The sequence below is a fragment of the Psammomys obesus genome, unplaced genomic scaffold (genome assembly GCF_907164565.1).
Source record: "Psammomys obesus unplaced genomic scaffold, mPsaObe1.curated_primary_1811, whole genome shotgun sequence".
In the NCBI taxonomy this organism is placed as follows: Eukaryota; Metazoa; Chordata; class Mammalia; order Rodentia; family Muridae; genus Psammomys; species Psammomys obesus.
In genome coordinates, this window is record NW_026590704.1 from 327,082 (window position 1) to 349,183 (window position 22,102).

At 41.2% G+C, this 22,102-nt stretch overlaps 1 protein-coding gene and 1 non-coding gene across 5 annotated transcripts; both read left to right on the forward strand.

Moving 5' to 3' along the window:
* Positions 1–17,584, forward strand: Ccnb1ip1 (cyclin B1 interacting protein 1). Of its 4 annotated transcripts, none has more exons than XM_055608637.1 (9): positions 22–39; positions 3,234–3,377; positions 4,856–7,323; positions 7,428–7,505; positions 8,332–8,447; positions 11,836–11,985; positions 13,385–13,704; positions 15,144–15,477; positions 16,931–17,584. In XM_055608637.1, the coding sequence occupies exons 5-9, from the start codon at positions 8,429–8,431 to the stop codon at positions 17,128–17,130; spliced, it is 1,023 nt and encodes a 340-aa protein (XP_055464612.1). In that variant the 5' UTR covers positions 22–39; positions 3,234–3,377; positions 4,856–7,323; positions 7,428–7,505; positions 8,332–8,428; the 3' UTR covers positions 17,131–17,584. The 4 variants fall into 4 exon arrangements, with proteins under 4 accessions (XP_055464613.1, XP_055464612.1, XP_055464615.1 ...); XM_055608640.1 differs by having other exon boundaries at positions 11,839–11,985; XM_055608638.1 differs by lacking the exon at positions 3,234–3,377 and having other exon boundaries at positions 1–39.
* On the forward strand, positions 7,629–7,705 carry LOC129677997 (small nucleolar RNA SNORD126). Its single transcript, XR_008720303.1, has one exon. It is a non-coding gene; the product is annotated as a small nucleolar RNA SNORD126 (small nucleolar RNA).
* Positions 17,585–22,102: the final 4,518 nt, after the last annotated feature.

A 22,102-nucleotide genomic window follows, 5' to 3' on the forward strand; every position in this document is an offset into this window, starting at 1 on the left:
TGTCCTTCTAACGTTCTCTATCTCGCTTCTCGTGGGCTGGTGAGTGCGCAATTAATTCGGATCTCTGTTTTGTTTTTTTGTTTTTTTAGTTGGAACTCTGGGTTTTCAATTTCCCTTTCTTTTGAGCGGAGTTACCAGGGGAAAGGCTTTTTATCTCAGGTCAGTGCTCAAGTATGTGAGCTGAGAAGAGCTTAGTTTCTGCCTTGGGAGGTCAGGGGAAGGCAGGAAGGTGGACTACCTGGCTTGTTTCCACGTGGGCCTCGGCGGTCCTGGGTTTGCCAGCGCTTCCGAGACGTAGTGACCCAGAAACAGTAGATTCTGCCTCGAGCACAGAGTGCCCGAACCTCGGGAAATCCTTGGCTTGTTTTTGGCTGGTTGGGAATGTCACCGTTATTACCTCGGCGCTAATCTGGGGCGATCCTGGGAGGAGGAGTTCAACTTGCCGTTCAGTTCTCCGATAAATGTCAGTGGGGGGCACGACCTTGGCGGATTTGAGACCCTTTTTAAACAGTGTTCGTTGTACTATTTGTTCAGGGCATGTGAGACTAGATAGTAAACTCTGAGGACAGGTGATTTAAGCAGCCGTAGGAGCTCTAACTGTGGCTGTGTCCTAAAACACTTTGAAAAGGACCAGAGGTTTTAGCAAGCCAATATTTAAATTATAGCGCCTCGGTCTGTTCTCTTGATACTGCCCTGGTGACTTCGGGGGATAGTGTGAGCTATTCTTGCCTTTCTTTGTGAAGAACGGACAAAATATAAAGCCCAGCCCATACTTTGTGTATAGTAAATGGTAACTACTTTGCAAAAGTAAGGTGTGGATTTACAATACATATTTTGGATACTTTTTTCTCAAGATAAAATTTCTTTTAATGACCTCGTGTGTGGCTCTCACCAGACTCCTGTTTTGCTCTCTGAAACTAGTCTGAATGTAAACTGTTGATGATGATTAATATAATTATTAATTTGTTTTTCTGAGACCGGTTTCTCTGTGTAGCTCTGGCTGTTCTGGAACTCGTTTGTAGACCAGGCTGAGGCTTTGAACTTGGAGATATGCCTGCCTTTGCTTCCTGAGTGCTGGGATTAAAGGAAAGCATGAGCCACCACCGCCAGTTATTTTTTTTTTAAAGATTTATCTTTAATTATGTGTGTACATGTGTGGGGATATATGCAGACAGTAGGCTTTTTAGAGGATTTTAGATCCACTGGAGCTGGAAATACTGAAAGGTTAGAGTTAATTCCTGGGGCTGGGGCAGAATCACAAGACCACATTCCTTTCAGAGCAGAGGGCTAGCCCAGAGGCTAGGGCAGAATCACAAGACCACATTCCTTTCCGATAATGGGCCAGCAGCAGTCCCCACCCAGATAAACCGCAGGGTATGACTGGAGTCACATGGCCCCTAAGAACTAGAGGTCAGATGTCTCCCAGGTAGCTAGGCCCGACCGTTAGCAGTCTTGGCACCTAAAAATAGACCAATCATTTTAAAGGTCAGCTTCCCTAGAGACCACCCCGCTTGCCGGGGAGCCGGGGGTCGCTTGCCCAAAAGTCTTTGTAAAGGGCAGCCACCCGGGCTCGAGCTTGTAATAAAAAGACCCTCATGTGTTTTGCAACAGAGTTGATTCCTGTAGATCTTTTGGGAGCTCGAGAACTGGGTGTAACAATACTACAGCAGTGAGCTGCCCAATATGGTACTGGGACTTGAACTCAGGTGCTCTGCAAGGTGGCAAGCAATCATAATTGTTGGTCCATCTCTTTGGCTCTTGGCTTAGCTGGTTATTCTCTTTATCTTTATTTTTTGAGACAGGGTCTCATGTAGCTCCTGCTCTTCAGGAACTATGTAGATCAGGGTGGCCTCAACTCCCAGAGATCCACTCCTACCGCTGTCTCCTGAGTACTGGAATCAAAGGTGTGTGGCGTCACACCTGGCTCATGGGTTATTGTTATAGGCAGAAAATGTGAGAAAGAGAAACTCTAACCGAGCTAATTGAATGTGCTAATAGGTATAGGTGACTCTTATATACTTAAACTTGAGCTTCTTTTAAGTCCATGATTACATGCTTATGTATATGTGCACCGTGCCTGTGCCTGGTGCCTGGTGCCTGCAGACTGCTGCAGGATAGTTGATCACACTGAACCTCCATATTGTGTTATTTAGTAAAAAAAGATGTTTCTAGTTTTGGTGTAGCTCAGCCTTTAACACATTTACTTTCTCTGGCTGGAATAAAGACACACCCGTAGTACACACCTTTAATCCCAAACTATGAAGGTAAAGTTAGTTTGTAGAAGGAAGCACCCATGTTTGAAAATGATGTCTAATTAAATTGGGTGGCATAAAAAGTGATGAATCAGAGAAAGACAGGACAGAATAGAATATGCCCAACTCTCCCAAGAAGAGAGAGCAAAGGGAAGCTACTCAAGGGAGCAGCACAGAGAATGAGAGGTGGCAGTTTTACTGGGAGAGTTTCACAGAGACAGGTGGAAGAGAAAACAAGCTCTACACAGGTGAAGACAGAAGGAACAGAGGATGAGAAGGAACCAGAAAATTAGAACAGATTGCTGGAATTAATTTGAGGCCAAGCAGAGCAACTCAACTCAGAGAAACTGAGAAAAGCCAGATTGAATAAATCAGCTGTTGCAACCTGCTTAAACTATAGAACCTCTTTTGAGACCTAATTTAGTTCTTAGCATAACTATGGCTCCTCTGTTAACACCTGCTGTAGCCTTTAGCATATCAAAAGCCATTTTGCCTCCCAACTCTCCATTTTGATCATAAGGTGAATTTTTTTTTTCATAAGGTGAAATTAAGTTCAAGTTCTTAGGCCTAGATGTACCGGAATACAATTCAAAAGTTCAATACTTGCTGCTTAAAATAAAACAATATATGATAAATGTATGCTCTGTTGGAGGAAGGACAGTAACATCCTGCTATGTTCCTTACTCCCAGAAAGCTGGAAAGCTCCCAAGAGAGCTCTCCTACCCTAAATCCCAGCCAATCAGTTTATTAGCTACCTAAATACCACACAATACACTTGGAATAAAATCAGTTATACTTAGTCAAAATGATCTAATGTTGCTCCCCCCTCCAATTTCTACACCTGGGTACCTGGGTACGGTTTTTTGTATTAAAACAAACAAACAAACAAACAAACAAACAAACCTGCCTTAGAAACAGACCAGAGTCATAGTCTGGCTTCTGAGTCCATATTATGGCTCTAACCAGTCAGTTTTTGTTCAGCAGTCAACCTTCCATCAGTCTGAGTCTGATGTCTGAATGGTCAGTTTGCGGCTGTTCCTGAACCCATAACAAGCTGGGAGAAGAGTTTGAGCCAGAACAGCTGAGTTGAACCAGCCAGCAAGCGTTCAGAAAGAACAAGAAAGGGTGAGCTTATTCAGCAGTAAGTCTTAGAGGCTGAAAACATTCTAGGCCTAGGTTGGGCTGTATGGAATCTAGAAGCTTCCAGGCGTAGGTTAGCAGATGGAGGTAGTAAGTGTCTGGGATACTTAAATCAGGTGAGTAAAGGTTACTTTTACAGCAGAGTCTACAGGACGTTGCCTCCCCTGGAACTGTAGTCACTGAGCGTTTTGAGACGCTAACCCTGTGAGTGCTGAGAACAGAACAGGAGTTCAGCGGAGTGCACAGTGAGGTTTCTCACCGTTGTCTCCCTAGGACTGTATCTTAGGACACTGGGTGCATGCATAGTGAAGTATGGCTCCTCACTTCTTTCTCCACATAATTACACCCTATGCTCTTCTCCATACTAATAAATAGCATCCACATGCTTTGTCACACTCCAACATATGTACATGCCATAATTTATTTTAGTAGCTTATGATCTTATGATTTACTCCCAAATGAGTGAGTATAAATAGGTCAGCCGGCATGTGTGGCATTAGAGTTGGGCTTTAGTTTTGTTTGTTTTTCTTTTTTCAAGATGTTTCTCTGTGTAGCCCTGCCTGTCCTCAAATTCAGAGAAATCCACCTGCCTCTATCTCCGGAATGCTGGGGTTAAAGGCATGTTCCAGGACAGCCAAGGCTACACTGAGAAACCTTGTCTCAGAAAACAAAACAAAACAACAACCAAAGTAAGATTGCTAACAGTAGATACTAAGTGTGTTCACCAGACAAAGGATAGAAGGTAATGGATATCTCTTCCCAGACACTATCCACTAGACCATGCAGTTTGTATTTGTCAGTTATATATTAATAAAGCTAGGGAAACAATAATAACAAATTTATTTTTTAAACATTAAGCTTAGTTACTTTACCATTCTCTAAGCCTTGCTTGCATATTTTTGAAACAAAGACCATTGAACTTAGAAAATGAAGTAGTATGTAGGAAGTAGGTTATAAACCCTAAGGTGGGAAAACTATAATGAAATAGGGGAAATAGTAACCTAAAAGCAAGCAAAGTTTTACTGCTCCTCGAATCCTGATTGTAAGTTATTATTAGCTTTCAAGCACTCCTCACTAATCTTAGCAGCCATGGGCCTGGATGGATGAGCTAGTGTGATGAGGTTGGTCATATATGTTCCCAGTGTATTCTGCCCCCAGTAAAACAAGTTTTCTTATGCTAGACAGCCGATAGTGAGTAGGAAATGGACCTTTTCTGTATCCAACCATCCAGGGTACAATAAGAAGTTTCTACCTTATGTATCTTAGACACTTTAAATGCAGGGGCCATGCACCTCAGGAAGACATCAGATTCGTTTTTCGGGGAAGAGAGGATGATCGAGCACAGTTTTGTCATTTGGAAGTGGCTCAAAAGACAAAGATGTTAATTCCTAAGGCAGTATAAAGGGCTGAGGCAGCTGAGCTCATCACCCCTCTGCTTACTTTCTTCTGTTATCTGTTTTCAGGTTGAAGATGAAATGTGTCCAGGAGGAAAGAGCTGGGATTGTAGCACTGTGTGTGTCAGCCCACAGGTCCTGTGAAAACCCCAGAATATCTGTGAAGTGGGCCTGGATTTGGACATTCTCAAGAGGAAAGTTTAAAGGATGATGGGAGGCCTATTTTCTGCATTACAAGCATGCTGTTCCCTTCCCCTCCTCATGGTGTAGGAAACTGACTGAGCTGCCATTCTGTTCCAGCCTTGTGGAAAATTATTTTGAAACAGAATCTTGCTAAGTTATCCAAGCTTGCTTTCAATTTGCTGACCAGCCTCAGGCTGGAATTAACAAGTTCACACCACACTTCCTTCTTCTTGTGTTTGTTTTGAGACAGGGTCTCACCACGTATCCCCTGGCTGGCCTCAAATTTGCTATGTAGACCAGGTTGGCGTTCAACTCCATCTGCCTGCCTCTGCCTCCTGAGTACTGGGATTAAAGGCGTGTGCCACCACACCCAGCGGTCTTTGATTGTGGCATATTTACAAAATTCTTATGGTTTGGCATTTGTTGGGGGGGCGGGGAGAAAAAGAGAGAGAGAGAGAGAGAGAGAGAGAGAGAGAGAGAGAGAGAGAAGCACCACATTTTGTGGAAGGGAAGGCAGTAGTAGTATTTGACACCAGGAGAGACCAGGCCTCTTGAAATTTGGTTTTATGAGATAGAGTGGTTGTCCCTTTGATCCAAGCAGCACTTGGATCAAAGGCTTTGAGGCAGATATTGTTCAAACACTTGTGTGTGTCTTTCTGTGTGTTCACTTAATCTCCTGTCTATGCGATGAGAAGACTGAAGTAGACCTTTGAGCATGCATGTCTCTGAGGTCCTTAAAACCATGTACAGAACTCACTTACAGAACTGTGCCATTTTCTCATTTAGTCTAAACCATCTTCTGGAGCTATTTCACACTCAAGTGAATAGTATGGTGTTTAGACTGAATTGTTATACTTCAGGGAATTGATGTAGCCTGTCAGAGGCAGAGATTTCTATGTAAATGTGAAGTTAGGAAGTTTTTTCTTTTTTTCTGGGTTTTGTAGCCCAGATTGGTATTATATTCCTGATCCTCCAAATTTCACCTCCCAAATGTTGGGATCAGAAGTGTTTGTCACCACATTGGCTATATATGTAGTAGTAATTTTAAAGGTAGCATTTTTTTCTTTTTTTATCAACTTATTAGTCATATTGTTTTGTTTCTGCTTTTCAATGGAGTTTTCTTCAATGATGTAAGTGTTCCATATTGTGTTGTCCAGGATTGCAATACAGAATTACTGAACAGTTAAAAATGTTAGTAGTTTGAATAGTTTTGAGATAGTCTTGCTTCGGAGCTTAGGCTGGCCTGGAGCTTGTATTGATTTTCCTTCTAAGTAAGTGTTGCAATTACAGGCTTGACCAAAAAAACCTTAATTTTAACTAAATGGAATGCTTACTTACATGACATTTTAATATCTACCCAAGACATAGCTTCTTATTTGGTCTGACTGGGTCAAACTGGCCTCAAATCCAAAAATCCTCCTTCAGCCTCTTAACACTGGGTTGCACTGAGCCACCACATCTAGACAGTGATTTCTTTGTCTACACTCAAGCACCTTTTTTGTGCCTATCACCAACCTAACAAGTTTAATGTTAAATTACATACTGTGTAAAGAATTTCTAGATCATAATTAGGTCAAGAGTAGAAGTGTCTGAAGGTTATCTGTGATAATGAACTTTATTTTGGTTATAAGTAAGCTCTTCTCTCTCTTTTTTTTAAATTAATATTACATCCCAACTGCAGTTTTCCATCCCTCCTTCCTTTTCCTTCAGAAAAGGGCAGGCCTCCCAGGGGATATCAACCCAACATAGCATATCAAGTTACCATAAGACTAGGCACCGCCTTTCATACAGGCAACTCAGTAGGAGGAAAAGGATCCCCAAAGCAGGCAAAAGTCAGAGATAGCCCCCTTTTCCCTCTGTTAGGAGTCCCACAAGACCAAGCTACACAATAGAAACATATAAAGTGGGCCTAGGTCCATCCTATGACGACTCCCTGGCTGGCCAGCGGCCAAGTCCCTTTGAGTTAGTTAATTAATTAAGTTAGCTAATTCTGCAGGTTGTGTGTGTGTGTGTGTGTGTGTGTGTGTGTGTGTGAGATGTCACAAGAAATCTCTTACCGCCATCTTGTGGCCAACTGGGTTTTTTTTTCCTACTGTTTTCCTTTGCGGGAAGAGGGTGTTGGACCCCCTGGACTGCTGGGAGCTGCACTGGGAGCAAAACTTCAGTCTTCTGGGAGAGCAGGAGTGCTCCTAACTGTTGACCCTTCCCTCCAGCCTCATGTTTTGCAGGGCCTTTGTAGCTAACCGCTGACTGTAGCTAACTGACCTTATACTCGGTGTGTGACCGTAAACATTCCATCCTCTTGCCTCAGCCCGCTGGAACGACAGGTGTGTGACACCACAGCTGGCTTTCAGGTACACTGAATAGTGAGTCAAACTGAAAATAGTTACTCTAATTCTCCTCATGATTTGCTCTATGGAGCATGTTGGTGTGACCTTTGTGTGTTCGCCTATCACAGGTGCTGCTAAGCAGTCGCTCTGGCGTTTCCATTTGGCTTCTTAAGTGAAAGCTGGACTCATTTCCTTTGATAACAGAGGTAAGTGTAGTAATAATCATCTTTACCATGAAAGATAAGGGGTGCAGTGTTATCAGAGGCTGAATTTCAGTAGTTGCTGGCTGGGGAACAGTGTCAGTAGCTTGCCCTTCCTCAGTCCTTTACAGTTTGCTATGATGAAATGCATGTCAAGTCCGTGTTTCAGCTGATCACACTGATTACACGCATGTGCTGAGCAGACTAAAGGTAGGGCAAACATTTGGAATTGATATTTGCTTTAGCCCTTCCCTCCCAGGGAATTAATAATTTAAAGAGCTTGATAGCATCAAAATTTTGTGAGAATATGAGATAAATCTAGTTGATCCTTAATAACTGAAACACTACAGAAAAGGTACGGACAGTGGATGAAATTCTGTTAGTTAATGAGTTTGACAGTTTAAATTTTTTATTCTATGTATATTAGTGTTTTGCCTTCTTCTGTTCCTGCACAGTAAGTACATACAGCGCCGAGGCTAGAAGAGGACATTGTATTCCCTGTGCCTGGCGGTAACAGACAGCTGTGAGCTGCCATGTAGGTGCAGCCAGTGCTCTTCCCCACCCCCACTTTTTAATTAATGTTTTTTTTTAAGTTTGACAGTTTTAAACCCATCACTTTTTGGTCTTTATATGATTACTTGTTCAGTACTATGCAGTTTTATGAGTTCATGTCTATTCTTTTAAATGGGTTTGCATGATAAACAGGTTATGGATCATACTTGTTCCTTAATTGGCCCTTTTCTATACATGTTTGCATAAGAAATCATTTGGAAGCACACACATATGAACAACCTTGTATCCTCCTGCCTTCCCCCTTCCCCCCCCCCCGCAGAAATTTAAGAAGTACAAAAGAGAGCACCAGATTGATACCAACAACACTTCCTGTCTGGACCTTCATGCTGTAATCATTGTTGTACGATGAATGAAAAATGTCTGCATTGTTTTATGGTAAGAATTGAGCTTGAGAGACTTTGATATATACAAGAATCTGAGAACTTTGCTTTGTAATTTGTGGCCAGCTGCTTGAACTGTAGTTTTTAAAAAGCCAAAGATCTTGAAAGGTTAGGTATAGTACAGTGGTTATATGTAGTATACACAGCTGGCTTCTAGTCAGACTGTGTTATAGGCTTACTCTCTCACTTAATAAGTTACATAATAGCCTTGGCAAGCTTCCTGATATCATTGTGTCTTAGATGGTAATAACAGTATCAGACTCAAAGGGTAGTTATTCTATACTACCTAGAAACTTCTAGAGAGATGGCTTGGTGGTTAGAGTGCTGGTTGCTTCCCCAGTGAACTAGGTGAGGTCTGGCACTAAATTGTCTGTCATTTTGTAAGGCAATTTAAATTAGTGGTCTTCTCTGTTTCAAGTGCTGGATCCCTCCCTATCATCAGAGTGCCTTATCTTCTGCTTCTTAATGTGGTTGGAGGTGAACTTTGCTCCTCTCATGAATTAAGGCCTAAGTGAGACTTTATCCATTATTTACAAAACTGGCTTGGGCTTCTCTGCGCTTCATGAGGATAGACTGTCCACGGTAGTGCTTTCTGAACCTTGCCAAATCAAACAGTTGTAGGATGAAGCATTCAAAGCCCGGCCCAGAGCTATAGAGAACTTTTTGATTATAATAGCGTTCTACAGAGCCATAGTGATTGAGCCTGGAAACATTTATGTTTAAATATTAAATGATTTGTTGTTTTCCCAAGTAATTAATAAAATTTTAAAATATAATATATGTGTATGAGTGTTTTTGTTTTGCTCGAGTGTATGTCTTCACCGTTTACACATGCCTGGTGCTCGAGAAGGTCAAAAAAGGGCATCAAAATCTCTAGAACTGAAGTAACAGGCAGTTGTGAGGTGTTATGTAGCTGCTGGAAATTGAACCCAGGTCCTATGCAAGAGCAGCCAGTGCTCTTTAACTATTGAACCATTGAGCCATCCCAATTAATGAATTCCTTTCTTTCTTTCTTTCTTTCTTTCTTTCTTTCTTTCTTTCTTTCTTTCTTTCTTTCTTTCTTTCTCTCTCTCTCTTTCCCTTCCTTCCTTCCTTTTCCCAGAGATAAGATTTCTCTGTGTAACCCTGGCTGTCCTTGAACTCACTCTGTAGACCAGCTAGCCTGAACTCATAGATCTACCTGCTTCTGCCTCCTGAGTGCTGGGATTAAAGGCATGTGTGGCCACCACAGGGCCCAATTAATATATTTCAGTGTACTGAAAGATGAAAGCTGACCCACCAGAATAGTGTGACAGAATCATGTGAACAAGAACACGAATCAAGCCCTGATAGTTCCACATGATACTTTCTATAGCAGTGTATTTTCATTTTGTGTCAGTGAAATTCATGGGGCTAGATAAAAAGTTTACTTGAGAATTTTACATTAACACAGCTCCTATGTATTATGCTGTAGGAAATTTGCTATGCTGAGTCGAGGAGTCATGTACAGAGGTTTAGTCTAGTTGTGTCTTTAACTGTAAAAGCCTAGAACCAAGATCTATTAGGAGAGTATTTAAATTAGTATAAAGGCAAGCAACAAGTATTTCTTGAGTTGGCTACACCTCCAAGAAAGGTTTTACAAGAGTAACTTGGAAGTGACATTCACAAAGTAAGTATTGTTTATATCTGAGTGTTTATGCTCCTTGAAATTTAAATGAGGTACTTTATTTGTACTCTTATTACGTCAGGGACAGTTAAAACCAGAAAGACTGGAGGATCAGTTATTGCAAACACATGGTAGGCAGTGAATGGTTTACCTATAAACCTTCTTAAAAGAAAGCTGTTTCCCTAAGCTAAGGTGTGCTAAACTGAGTTCCGGGATGCAGACGTAAGGGAAGTCTCAGGGTGCAGAAGTAAAGCAGCTGACCGCAACCCCAGACACCCAGTGAGTAAATGAGATCATAGTCCCAGTTTCGAAACCAGCCTGTCTAAGGAAAACAGCTACTTCTCCATTCCCTATCCTTAGTGATAGAAACCTTGAAACATGAATCTGCATTCTCGAACTCTGGTCATTGAGTGAATGGGTTCTGTTCCCTGATTACTGGCCAGAAATAGAGACACATTTCTCTCTCAAATAAAGCTGGCTATAGCTGTTGGAGGTCATCTATATTCTCATCTTTTATTTTTCCTACAAAGTTAATTTTTACTTTTCTTTACACCTCTAATTTCCCCTGACTAATTTTTACCAACCAATAGGATTAAGTTTCTAGGGATAAAACAAACATTAGAACTATTTCATTAATTGAACTTACATTGGTTGGTGTTCATTGTGTGGCTGTTAATTAGTTCATAACAGGGTCATACCTTCTGAAGCTGGCTGCAAGAGAATGACGTTAGTTTGCATCCTAGCTACCTTCTAGCCCTCTCCCAGCTTATTTTTAACAGGCAGAAAAACCACGGTTGCTATAGGTAATTACGCTCTGAAGGGCAAAGTTAGAGCAGTATTTACAGCAGCATTTAGGAGATGAAGAGATGGCTCAGCACTGACTGCTGCTCTTCCAGAGCTCCAGAGTTTAATTCCCCGAAGCCACTTGGTGGGTCACAAAAGTCTGTAACTGTAGTTTCATGGGAGCCTATGCCCTCTTCTGATGCGCAGATGTACATGCAGACCACACCCATATATATTACGTATATATATTCATATATTACATAAATATTTAAAACAACTCACGTAACTAATTGACTGTCAGCAAAGATAACTCAAGAGTTAAGACTCCTGGGGCTGGAGCGATGCCCCAGCAGTTCTTACTGACCTAGATGATCCAATCTGCGCATCAACAGGGTATCTCACTACAGTATCTCCAGCTCTGGGGCATCCAGTACACTGTTCCCGACTACATGGACACATGTGACACACACGTATTCAAAGAAAAAAAGTAAAAATAACTTGTGATAAAGGGTCTCACTGTGTGGCCTTGGCTGGCCTGGAACTCAAGGATCAGTCTTTTCCTCCAGTGCTAGGATTAAAGAAATGGCGGTAGCCATGCCTGGCTAAAGATAAATCTTACAAAAAATGTATAGCGCTTGATCCTATGGCTAGTTTTGCTTTTTTCTTTTGTTTTGTTTTGCTTTTTTTTTTTTTATTTTTATTTTTTCTGGACAGAGTTTCTCTGTGTAGTTCTGGCTGTCCTGAAACTCGCTCTGTAGACCAGGCTGGCTTCAAACTTGGAGATCTGCCCGCCTCTGCCGCTCCAGCGCTGGCGTTAAAGGTGGGCGACACCACTGCCTAGTGCTTCCTCTAAAAAAAACCGTGTGAATATTTGCAGTGCAGATTAACTGCTATTCCATTAACTGTATATTGACGCGCAGAAGCGGGAGGCTAAGCAAGCATCTGATTATCTCAGCAGCCAGCATCACGTGCTCCCCAGCCGGCCCATCACGTGCTACCCATCAGGCCCTGCGGTCACCACGCATGCGCCCTGGCAACTCCGTGGCACGAATACAGTGTGTCTCCATTTGTGGAAGGCCCGCCCCTTTAGCTTGTGTTGTTGCAGGTATTTTTGCCGTTTTTTCTTTTCTGTGAGAAGTGGGGAAAGGCTGAACATTAAGGGAAGACTGTGGCTCTTGTTCTGAAAAACTTGGCCAGCCATCATCTTTCCCCGTCTGCCTTGTGGCAATGTGGAGTTGGCTGCGCCTTCACCTCCAGAGAGGAAGGGGCGCTTTACCCTTCTGGAGGTAAAAGTAAAATTGGCTTCTGGCTGTCAGTTGAATCGTATTTGGAAATTCAGCGTGGGCATCTTTATATCTGAGAGGACAATGAGACGGCAGTCTCATTGCAGCCCGTAGTGGCCTCAGATTCATGGAATCCTCAGGAAGGGTATGTAGTATAGGTGTGACATTTGAGATGAAGGTGCCAGCATATCCACTGGCCCCTGTTACTAAAGCAACACCGTGTTTTTTTTTTTTTTTTTTTTAAGACAGGAGCTAGCTGTGTAGCCCTGGCTGGCCTTGAACAGGGTTTGATCTGTCTTAGCCTCCTGAGTATTGGCATTACAGGTGTGGCCCATCAAGCACACTGCTAAGGAAACATTCTTAAGTTGTATATTGAATGTACTCAGTTTTTCCTGGTGCTTAATTGATACACCAACGTTACACAACATATAGCTATATATTATACAATATATACTGTTGCTAACTATGGTAGACAGAACTGAGAAGTAACTTAGTCTGGAGAATTTGTTGCAAATGTTTTAAATCAAACCATAGCAATATTGGTAGATGTATTATTTACCTGATAACATTTAAACATGTACATTTTCAGGCTTCATAATCAGTAAATTAGCTTAGTTTATATCTAATTTTATCAGGCAGCCAGTCTTTTAAAATCAAGGCAGTTTGGTTAAGGAATATGAGAAATCAAGATATGTAAAATAGCCTAAAAATGTTACTTAAAGTTTCTATTGAAAAATCACTACAGATATGTGTATCCTCATGTCTGCCAAGCATGAGATGTAGTAGCCCTGACTATCCTGGGACTTACTGTGTTGACCAGACTGATCTTGAACTTACAAAGGTCTGTCTGCTTCTGCCTCCCAAGTACTATATTAAAGACTTGCACCATCATTACTTGCCTTAGTAGAATGGTATATGTTCTGGTGTTGGAAAATGACACGAAGGGCAGATTTAATTTTTATTTCTGTGCACTTTTGTGATGTTTCTAAACACTTGCCTCGTGAATAGTATTATTGACGTTGGTAAGAGTTGAAACTATCTGTATAGTACTCCATGACTTTCTACATGGCCGTTGTATAAGGAAAGACCATAATACTTAGACTGAAATCAATATAATTTTAATTAATACAAAACAATGTCCAGCTTTTAATAAAATAATAGCATGTTTTTTAGAAATTTCATATTCATTACAGTTTGACTTACATTTTCATTCCTTGTTAGGATTCTTATTTTGGAGACTCATCATGTCTTTGTGTGAAGACATGTTGCTTTGCAATTATCGAAAGTGTCGTATCAAGCTCTCTGGTTATGCTTGGGTCACTGCCTGCTCTCACATCTTCTGTGATCAGCATGGCAGTGGTGAGTTCAGTCGCTCACCAGCTATCTGCCCTGCCTGCAACAGTACCCTTTCTGGAAAGCTGGATATTGTCCGTACAGAACTCAGTCCGTCAGAGGAATACAAAGCTATGGTATTGGCAGGGCTTCGACCGGAGATTGTATTGGACATTAGCTCCCGAGCGTTGGCCTTCTGGACATACCAGGTTAGTGCTTAGGGGCCGGGGACTGTCTCAGTGGGTAAAGTGCATGTGAGGACATGAGTTTAGCATCCACAGGAGAGGAAGACACCTAATAGCAAATGTCAGCCTCCACATGCACGGACACACATATAAACCGAAGTGTAATTTGAGGCCTATGTAGGAACTTTTTTTTTCTCTTGGTATGGGGTGCTGAGCTCAGGGCCTTGTGCTTAAAAGGTAAGTGCTTCACCATTGAACTAAATCCCTACCTAACTCCCTTCTGAGGGATTTACTATTTAAAAAAAGTTCCTTCACTATTATACTTATAATTCATATTAATACATGAATGTGCAGAGAACTTTGTTTGAATAGTTTTCCCTAATTTTTATTTATAGGTATTTATTATGTGCTAAGTAGATGTTTTTGTTTTTATGTTTTGTGAGTACTCTGTCTCTCTGTGTCATACTTACTTTTGCTTTACTGTTTATACTGGATTGCAGTATTTGTTTCAGTGCTAAGGGTCAAACTTAGGTTGCTAGCCAGCTGTTCTTCAGCCTGGCTTTTTTTTTTTTTAAGGAAACTGATAAACTGTTTTCCACAGAGGCTGTACTAGTTGTTTACTATGTTCTAGTTACAGGTTCTGCCCAACATGGGGTTGCACATGTGTAAATTATAGGAAGCAAGGATACTTTGGGGTCTTATTTTTTACTCTGGATCAGGAAAACTGGACCTTATATGTGTGTATGCGTCATGTAAATATGTTTTGTGTGTGTGTGTGTTTTGTCTCGGGTGACTTTGAGTTTTGTCGCGCGCGGCCTTTGCCGATAAGGACGACGCAACAACCGAGGATTTCTTCAGCGGCAAGTTTATTGAACAGCTCTTTCTTGGAGATGGTGAAGGACCCAAACCCCGGGTTGTGCTCTGCTTAAATAGCCAGCAGCGCGACCTGTCCGTCTGTAATTGGTGCTCTGTTCAAGTCTTCATAAGCATATGGCTGGCAATTGGAGTGCAGCCTAAACCCTCATTAGCATAAAGCTGCGCATGCGTAAACTGCAGGGCGGCGCAGGCAAGAAGCGCGAAAATGCTGGCAAGAAGAACCAGGAAGCAGGAAGCCGGCGCCATCTTGTAATGGCGGGAGCGGCTCCCGACATCGTTTAACATAGCTGAGGCTTACCTTGTGCTCTTGATCCTCCTGCCCGTATTTCCTATGTGCTGATACCAAATGCATGAGACTTCACAGAACTAATCAGTTCTTCACGTACTAACTTGTGTTGTATTTCTTGAAAACTTCCAGGATGCATGTCGCTTGTAGATAAGACACGCTTTATTTTGGTGGTATGCTTTTCTGTGATCAGCTCATTGTTTTTAACCGGGCTGTAAATGTTGTAGTAACGATGCCCCTGTACAAGCGTTCTTTCCACTTGTGCTTGTAACATTGTGCTGCTTCTGATTTATTTGGACAGATACACCAGGAACGTCTTTATCAAGAATATAATTTCAGCAAGGCCGAGAACCATTTAAAACAGATGGAAAAGATATATACACAGCAAATACAGAGTAAGGATGTAGAATTGACCTCTATGAAAGGGGAGGTCACCTCCATGAAGAAAGTTCTTGAAGAATACAAGAAAAAGTTTAGTGATATCTCTGAAAAACTTATGGAACGCAATCGCCAGTATCAAAAGCTCCAAGGCCTTTATGATAGCCTTAGGCTACGAAATATCACTATTGCTAGCCAAGAAGGTTCCTTGGAACAAGCTATGATCCCACAGTCTGGTGTCTTTGGCTTTCCATTAGGTAAGAAGAAATCTAATAACCAACACTTAGTTTTAAATTAATGATTTTTTCCATTGTGCTGCATAGTTCCACACATTCAGAATGGGGAACCATAGTAAGCTGTGGATTTCTCGTCTTGCTTTATACAGCATCGCTCTCAGTTGTATTTGCATACATACATACATAAATAATAAATACATATATTTATTTGTTTGTTTGTTTTTGGTTGAGACAGGGTCTCTATATAACTCTTGCTATCATGGAATTCACCATATAGACCAGGCTGGCTTCAAACTGACAGATCTGCCTGCCTCTTGAATCCTGGGATTAAAGGAGTGTACCACTATGCCCAGCTTAAATTATTTTCAATTTGGAAAATAACACTTTAAGCCACCTTGCTGGCCCAGATTGCACAGTTCTTATTTTGGCCCTTTGACTGTTTGTTTTGTTTATTCAGATATCACATAATTTTCAAGTATATTTTATGTACAAGTAGGCAATTCAAAATCAGAATCTTTTCTGATTGGTGGGCGAGTGTTGGCTCATTCTTAATGGTACCAGTGCAATAGCATCCAGTAGTTATTTTCCTCAGGATTAATATAATTGTATAAATTGGCATGCAAACATTGAAGTCTCTTATGATGGACTTTTACAAGTACTGAGATTTTGGTGTTTATTTTAGGCTAAGGAGAAAGGAGAGAAAAATAATGATCTAGAATGGGAATGAGGTAATAAGAGCATTCAAACAAAATGTTCCATGGCTGGGTGTAGTGGCCAAGCCTGTAGTTCAGCATGTGGGAGACAGAGACAGGACCCTTGCCAGCTGGTTTACAAACTAGTGTCAGGACTAGAGTGAGACTCAGTCTGAAACCAAAGTTTTGTGCCTAGCTTCATTATTTATAAATGGCAATTTAGTCATTCCAAATAGCCATTGTACATATTTTCTTATCCTTGTACATGTTTTTTCATTCTTTTTGTATATTTTTGAATAGATATTTTCGTGTGTGTGTGTGCGTGTATCTGTGTGTCTGTGTGCTGCTTGTGTGTTTGTGTGTGCACTGCCTATGGAGGCCAGAAGAGGGTGTTGGTTTCCATGGAACTGGATGGTTGTGAGTGTTGGAAACCAAACCTGGGTCTACTACAACACTAGCCCTTTTGACCTCTGCTACCTTTAGGCAGATACAGTCAGCTTTTTCTTCTTTCTCAAGTCTGGTAGAAATGGCCAGATGTGTATTTCATTTGCTTGCTTTTTCATAGAGGGTACAGTATATTTCATGGTAAGGGAAGAGCTGAATGACATGGTCTTTGGTCTTACATTAGGTCTGTATTTATCACAGGGGATGAATTTAAGACAATTACATTATCCACCTTGTTGGAGTTGAATTTTGTTAATATTTATTCAGTGGCTCTTGGTTTTGTTCCTAAAGATCTATTAGGAAATATTCTTATATTCCTCCCTAATTTTCTCTCCTAGGGAATAGCTCAAAGTTTCCTTCGGACCATACACCAGTTGTAAATCGAGGTGGTGGAGATGAAGATGTTCAGTTCAGACCATTTTTTGTGGGTTCCCCCACAGGACCTGAACCCATTAACAATTTCTTTAGTTTTGCTTCTCAAAGCCATGAAGCAGAGCAGCAAGTCTACAGCAGGGCCTTTAAAGCAAAAAGAATTTAGCTCATTTCACGTTTCGAGACTCTCTGTTTTCCTACAGTTTTACTCTAGATGAAATGATTGGCATCCCCAAGTTCTCTTCTTCCATTTTAGAAGTTGGCTTGCAGTAGGGTGTGCAGCTTCCTGTTTGGTTTCTTCATTTGCTTAGGCATGGGCATTTCATGAATCTCAGTCTCTACGTTCATCACTGCTCACAATCACATTGTTGCACAGATCCCTGTTTCAGACTAAGCTGTGTTTATGCTCATGTAAGCACCAGTGGTATACTTACATGATGCTTTGGGTTCTAGTATATATATGTTGTGTGTGCATTGATGTTTCTATGCTAGTATATTTATATAAAAATTATGGTCTTGGAAAATGATGGCCAAAAATGATGGTCTTTGAAAACAGTTGTTTGCTGTTTGCATCTATTTTACACAGTCGTGGATCTTTATTTGTATTATTTTGTTTTGGAGGTGTGCTTGTGTTATAATAAATGCAATTTATTTAATGCATATATGTTCAGCTTATATTTAAAAAATTTATATTGATAAAGTTATTTGTTGATTTCATTGGTATTTGTTTTAAAATAAAACTGCTTCTTTACCTTTTTAGCTGATGTGCTTATTTGGAAATGCATTTATTTTTATTTTTAATTATGTGTGTCTTGAATTTGAAGACTTTGGTCTTTTTTTCTAATCATCTAATCTAAAATGCTGAATAATGGCCACTTTTATTGACCTGCACAGCAAATATGGTAATAAAACATAATGAAGAGCCGGGTGGTGGTGGGGCATACCTTTAATGTCAGCACTCAGGAGGCAGAGGCAGGCAGGTCTCTGAGTTCCAGGACAATCAGGGATGTATAGAAAAACTGTGGTGTTTGTTTGTTTGTTTGTTTTTTAAACCATCATTCAAAAAGGAATGAGGAGCTTTTGTCTTAATCTTCTATGTGAATCTTGTAAGGCTTTTCGGCTCTGCTGACTCAGAACATTGTCAAAGCTGTAAATTCAGCTGAGCCTAGAGTTACACTGGAAGTCCAAAAGGTAGTAAGACTGATTACAAACCAGGTGAGACAGCATACACCTGTAATCCCAGCACTCAGGAAGGCAGAAGCAGGTGGATCTCTATGAGTTCAAAGCCAGCCTAGTCTAAAAGGTGAGTCCAGGACAGCCAAGGCTACACAGAGAAACCCTGTCTCAGAAAAACCAACCAACCAACCAACAAAGCAATAACACCTTCCCCTCCTCCCCCCCCCCAAAAAAAAACAAAACCCAAAACCAAACCAAATTAAAAAGTTAAATTATTGCTTACAATGTTTTCTTAGGTCAGTCAACTCTGAATAGGTTGAATATAAAGTGTAAGTAGAGTGAGTCCCTGTTATAAAGAAAGAAAATCCTGATCATTCAGTTTTACCAGTGAAGGCTCAGGAGCCAGATGCTGGGGTGAAAACTTGCTACCTCAGAGAGGCAGAGAAAACACCTTCCTATGCAGCTGACATCCCGACAGAAAAAGCCTTTTTTCCCCCTGTTGCTGGTTACTTGCTCTGCCTCTTGAGTATGATTGAGTTTATTTAGCTCTTGGATTAAAGGTGTGTGCTAGGGCTGAGCCACAGCACAATACTTGCTTGTAGCTCTAGGACCAACGACTGAGCCATACCACAATTAGAAATAGGTTTTTACATTTCACAGTCTAGGGGTTTACAATGAGATCAAATATCCTGCAATAGGTTTCTAGTTACAAATGACCTCAAAGCACATTAACTTGATAACAGATTAGATGAAAGTCGTATTTGTGAAGGTGAACTTTAAACAGCATTTCTCAAGCCATTCTACCTGTTCTACTCAACCTGTTCTCCTCAGTATAAGAGGTTATATTAATTAGTAATTTTAAACAGTTTTCCTTTATTAATACTATTTCTGATTTATAAAGAAATTGTGCCTAACTGGTGTATTCAATTAGTGTCCCATTAGAGGGCAAACAACATCTGGATTCCAAGTGTTTATCTCTATACACACACTATTGTGAGACTGAGTTAAACCTTCTATGCTTTCTGTTTTGTTTTGAGACAGGATTTTTGTTGTTGTTGTTTGGCTGGCCTGAACTCACTATGTAGATGCTCGGTGAATTCCTGATGAGGAAACTTGGTGAACACCTCTTTCCAGAGGTGGGGCCAAGTAGCTGTAGGTCTTAGAGACGGCATCAAAGATGGCCTTGGCAAAGCTGCCCAGGGGAGCACTGCAGCCCCTGGCTGGGGTGTGGGAGTCATCACTGTCAGCCACAAGCAGCAGCTTCTTGGGCACAGGAGGAGAGACAATGCCAGTGACCCTCGGGGCAGGGATGAGGCACCAACACAGAGCCACAGCGCCTGTCGCCTTGCACGGAACAGTGTGGGGCTTGCTGTACTTGTTCCCCCAGTAGCCTCTCCGCACAGGGACAATTGATAGCTTGGTTGAGGTGATGGTCCCTCAACAGCGGCGCTACCTCCTTGAAGCACTTAACATGAAGACCAACAAGTAGAAACACATGTTATATAGCTAATAAAATACATTTTACAGATTATAGTGTAAAATGCGAATTTTTTTTTCTACGAGGGTTTTTCAGTTTTGTTAGAAAAGGGTATGAGGAAATAGGTATTTTGAACAGTAGGGCAACATTGAAACTAAAAAGGGAATTGCAAACTGTTAGGAGTATTAGGTTTCTTTAAAAAATTATTCAAGAGTTAGGTAGCTTAGAACTGGAATTATAGACGGTTGTGAGGGGCCATGTAGTAGAGGAATTTGAATTCAGAACATGGCTGCTCTGGCAAGAAATTACATCTAAAGAACTTCTTTAGGTCTGTGTGATCAGGCTGGACTACAGACGCACCTTTAATCCCAGGAGACAGAAACAAGCAGATCTCTGTGTTCAAGAACAGCTTGGTACAGAGCAAGTTTCAGGTAAAGAAAAGCTTAGGTCCTGGTGTGGCTGTACATGCCTTGAATCCCAGTGCTCAGGAGGCAGAGGCATGCAGATCTTTGAGTTCTATTCAGTCAGTTCAGTTGAGTCAGTAAGTTGAGAGGCAGTGCAGTGGAGTTAAGTTCGTGGAATTCAGAGGCAGTTATTTATTTATTCGTTCATTCATTCATTCATTCATTCATTCATTCATTCATTCATTCATTCATTTAGTATTCTGCTTGCATGTGAGCCAGCAGGCCAGAAGAAGGCACCAGATCTCATTATAGATGGTTACGAGCCACCATGTGGTTGTTAGGAATTGAACTCGGGACCTTTGGAAGAACAGCCAGTGCTCTTAACCTCTCTCTAGCCCCCAGAGGTTGTTTTTACTAGGAGAGTTTTACAGAGAGAACAACATTGATACGGCTGAAGATAGAACGAGAAAGCCAGAAGATTAGAACATATTGCCAAAGTTATTAGTATGAGGCCAAGCAGAGCAATTCAGTCAAAACTGAGAAGCCAATTTGAATCAGTCAGCGTGGAGAGGAGTTTGAGCCAAAACAGTTGAGTTGAACCAGCCAGCGAGAGCTCAGAAATAGCTAGAAAGGGTGAGTTTATTCAGCAGTAAGACCCAGAGGCCTCTGTACAATCTAATCTAGACCTGGATTAGATTGTACAGAGGCTTCCGGAACTAGGCCTAGGTTAGCGGACAGAGGCAGTAGCCTCTGAGAAAACAGTTAAATTAGGTGAATATAAGTTACTTTTACATCATGTGGATGCTGGGATTGAACCTGGATCCTGGAGAGGCAGCCAGTGCTCTTCACTACTAAGCCATCTCTCCTGCCCACGGTGGGCTCCTTTCAAGGGTATGAAAAAAGAATAAAGGGAAATTATCATTTCTTCCTTCATTTTTGCTGTTCAGTTTCTTTAGAGGCAGTTGCTGTTGGAGATATCTAATATCGCTTTTCAGAGATAATGTTTTTAGCAAGTGACTTTAAAAAGTTTTAAAATTGTGGTTGGATTTGGTGATGCATGTCTGTAATCTCAGCATTTAGAAGGCAGAGACAGGAAGATCTCTGTGAGTTCCAGACCAGCCTGGTCTACATATAGAGTTCCAGATAGTTGAGGCTACATAGGGTGACCTTGTCTCAAAAATTAAAGTAAAAATAAATGTCAGGTATATTAATGAATGTCTATAGTCCAAGCATTTTAAAGTGGGTGCAGGAAGATCAGGAATTCAAGGTCATTTTTGGCTTTATAGGAAATTCCAGGTCAGCCTGGGATACATGAGACTGTCTCAAACAAACAGAAGACTTAAAATGTTTATTTTTGAATAAGCAATTCATGTTCAAGGTAAAAAGCGGAAAATAGAATGAAAAGAGTTTTCTGGGTTCACCCACGGTTCTCAACTCCCCCCTGCTTCTCTCTTCAGAGACTGTCTCTTTCGGAGATAATAAACACGAGAACATCATTAATGTACAGTGTGGGGGCATGGCAGCCCCAAACATAGATTTCTTAAGAGAATGCATTAAAAATGCTAAAAATTACAGGAGCAGAAATCTTCAGTTGGAATATATTCAGACAAGTTAGCCTTGTAGTACATTCCTTCTAAATAGTCCAATACATGGACTTTCATAACAGGTCTTGCTTTTTAAGAGCGATGTAAGCAAGGACAAGAATATACAAAACAAAAATTTGGGTATAATTAATGTAAGAACATTTTGATTCCGGAATTTGGGAAGGAAACATGAAAATTATTTATGAAACCGAAAGTGATCACAAACTGAGCAGGTGCCTGTTATCCCATTTGGGAGGCGGAAACAAGTCCAGCCCGGACCACTTAACCACACTGAGGTACGTGGTGAGACAGTGTCTCAAAAAAACAGAGCAAAACAAAACCCAAAAGCGGCTCCGGGACACCTTCGAGCTACCAAAGTTTGGATTAAGCGAGTTTGTAGCATGTTCTCTGAGGGGCAGGTGGGCCTCCAGAGCCCTAGAGGTCGCTGTGGTTTCATCGTGGGAACGGCTTCGTCTCTGTGGTTGAGAAGTTGGGGGA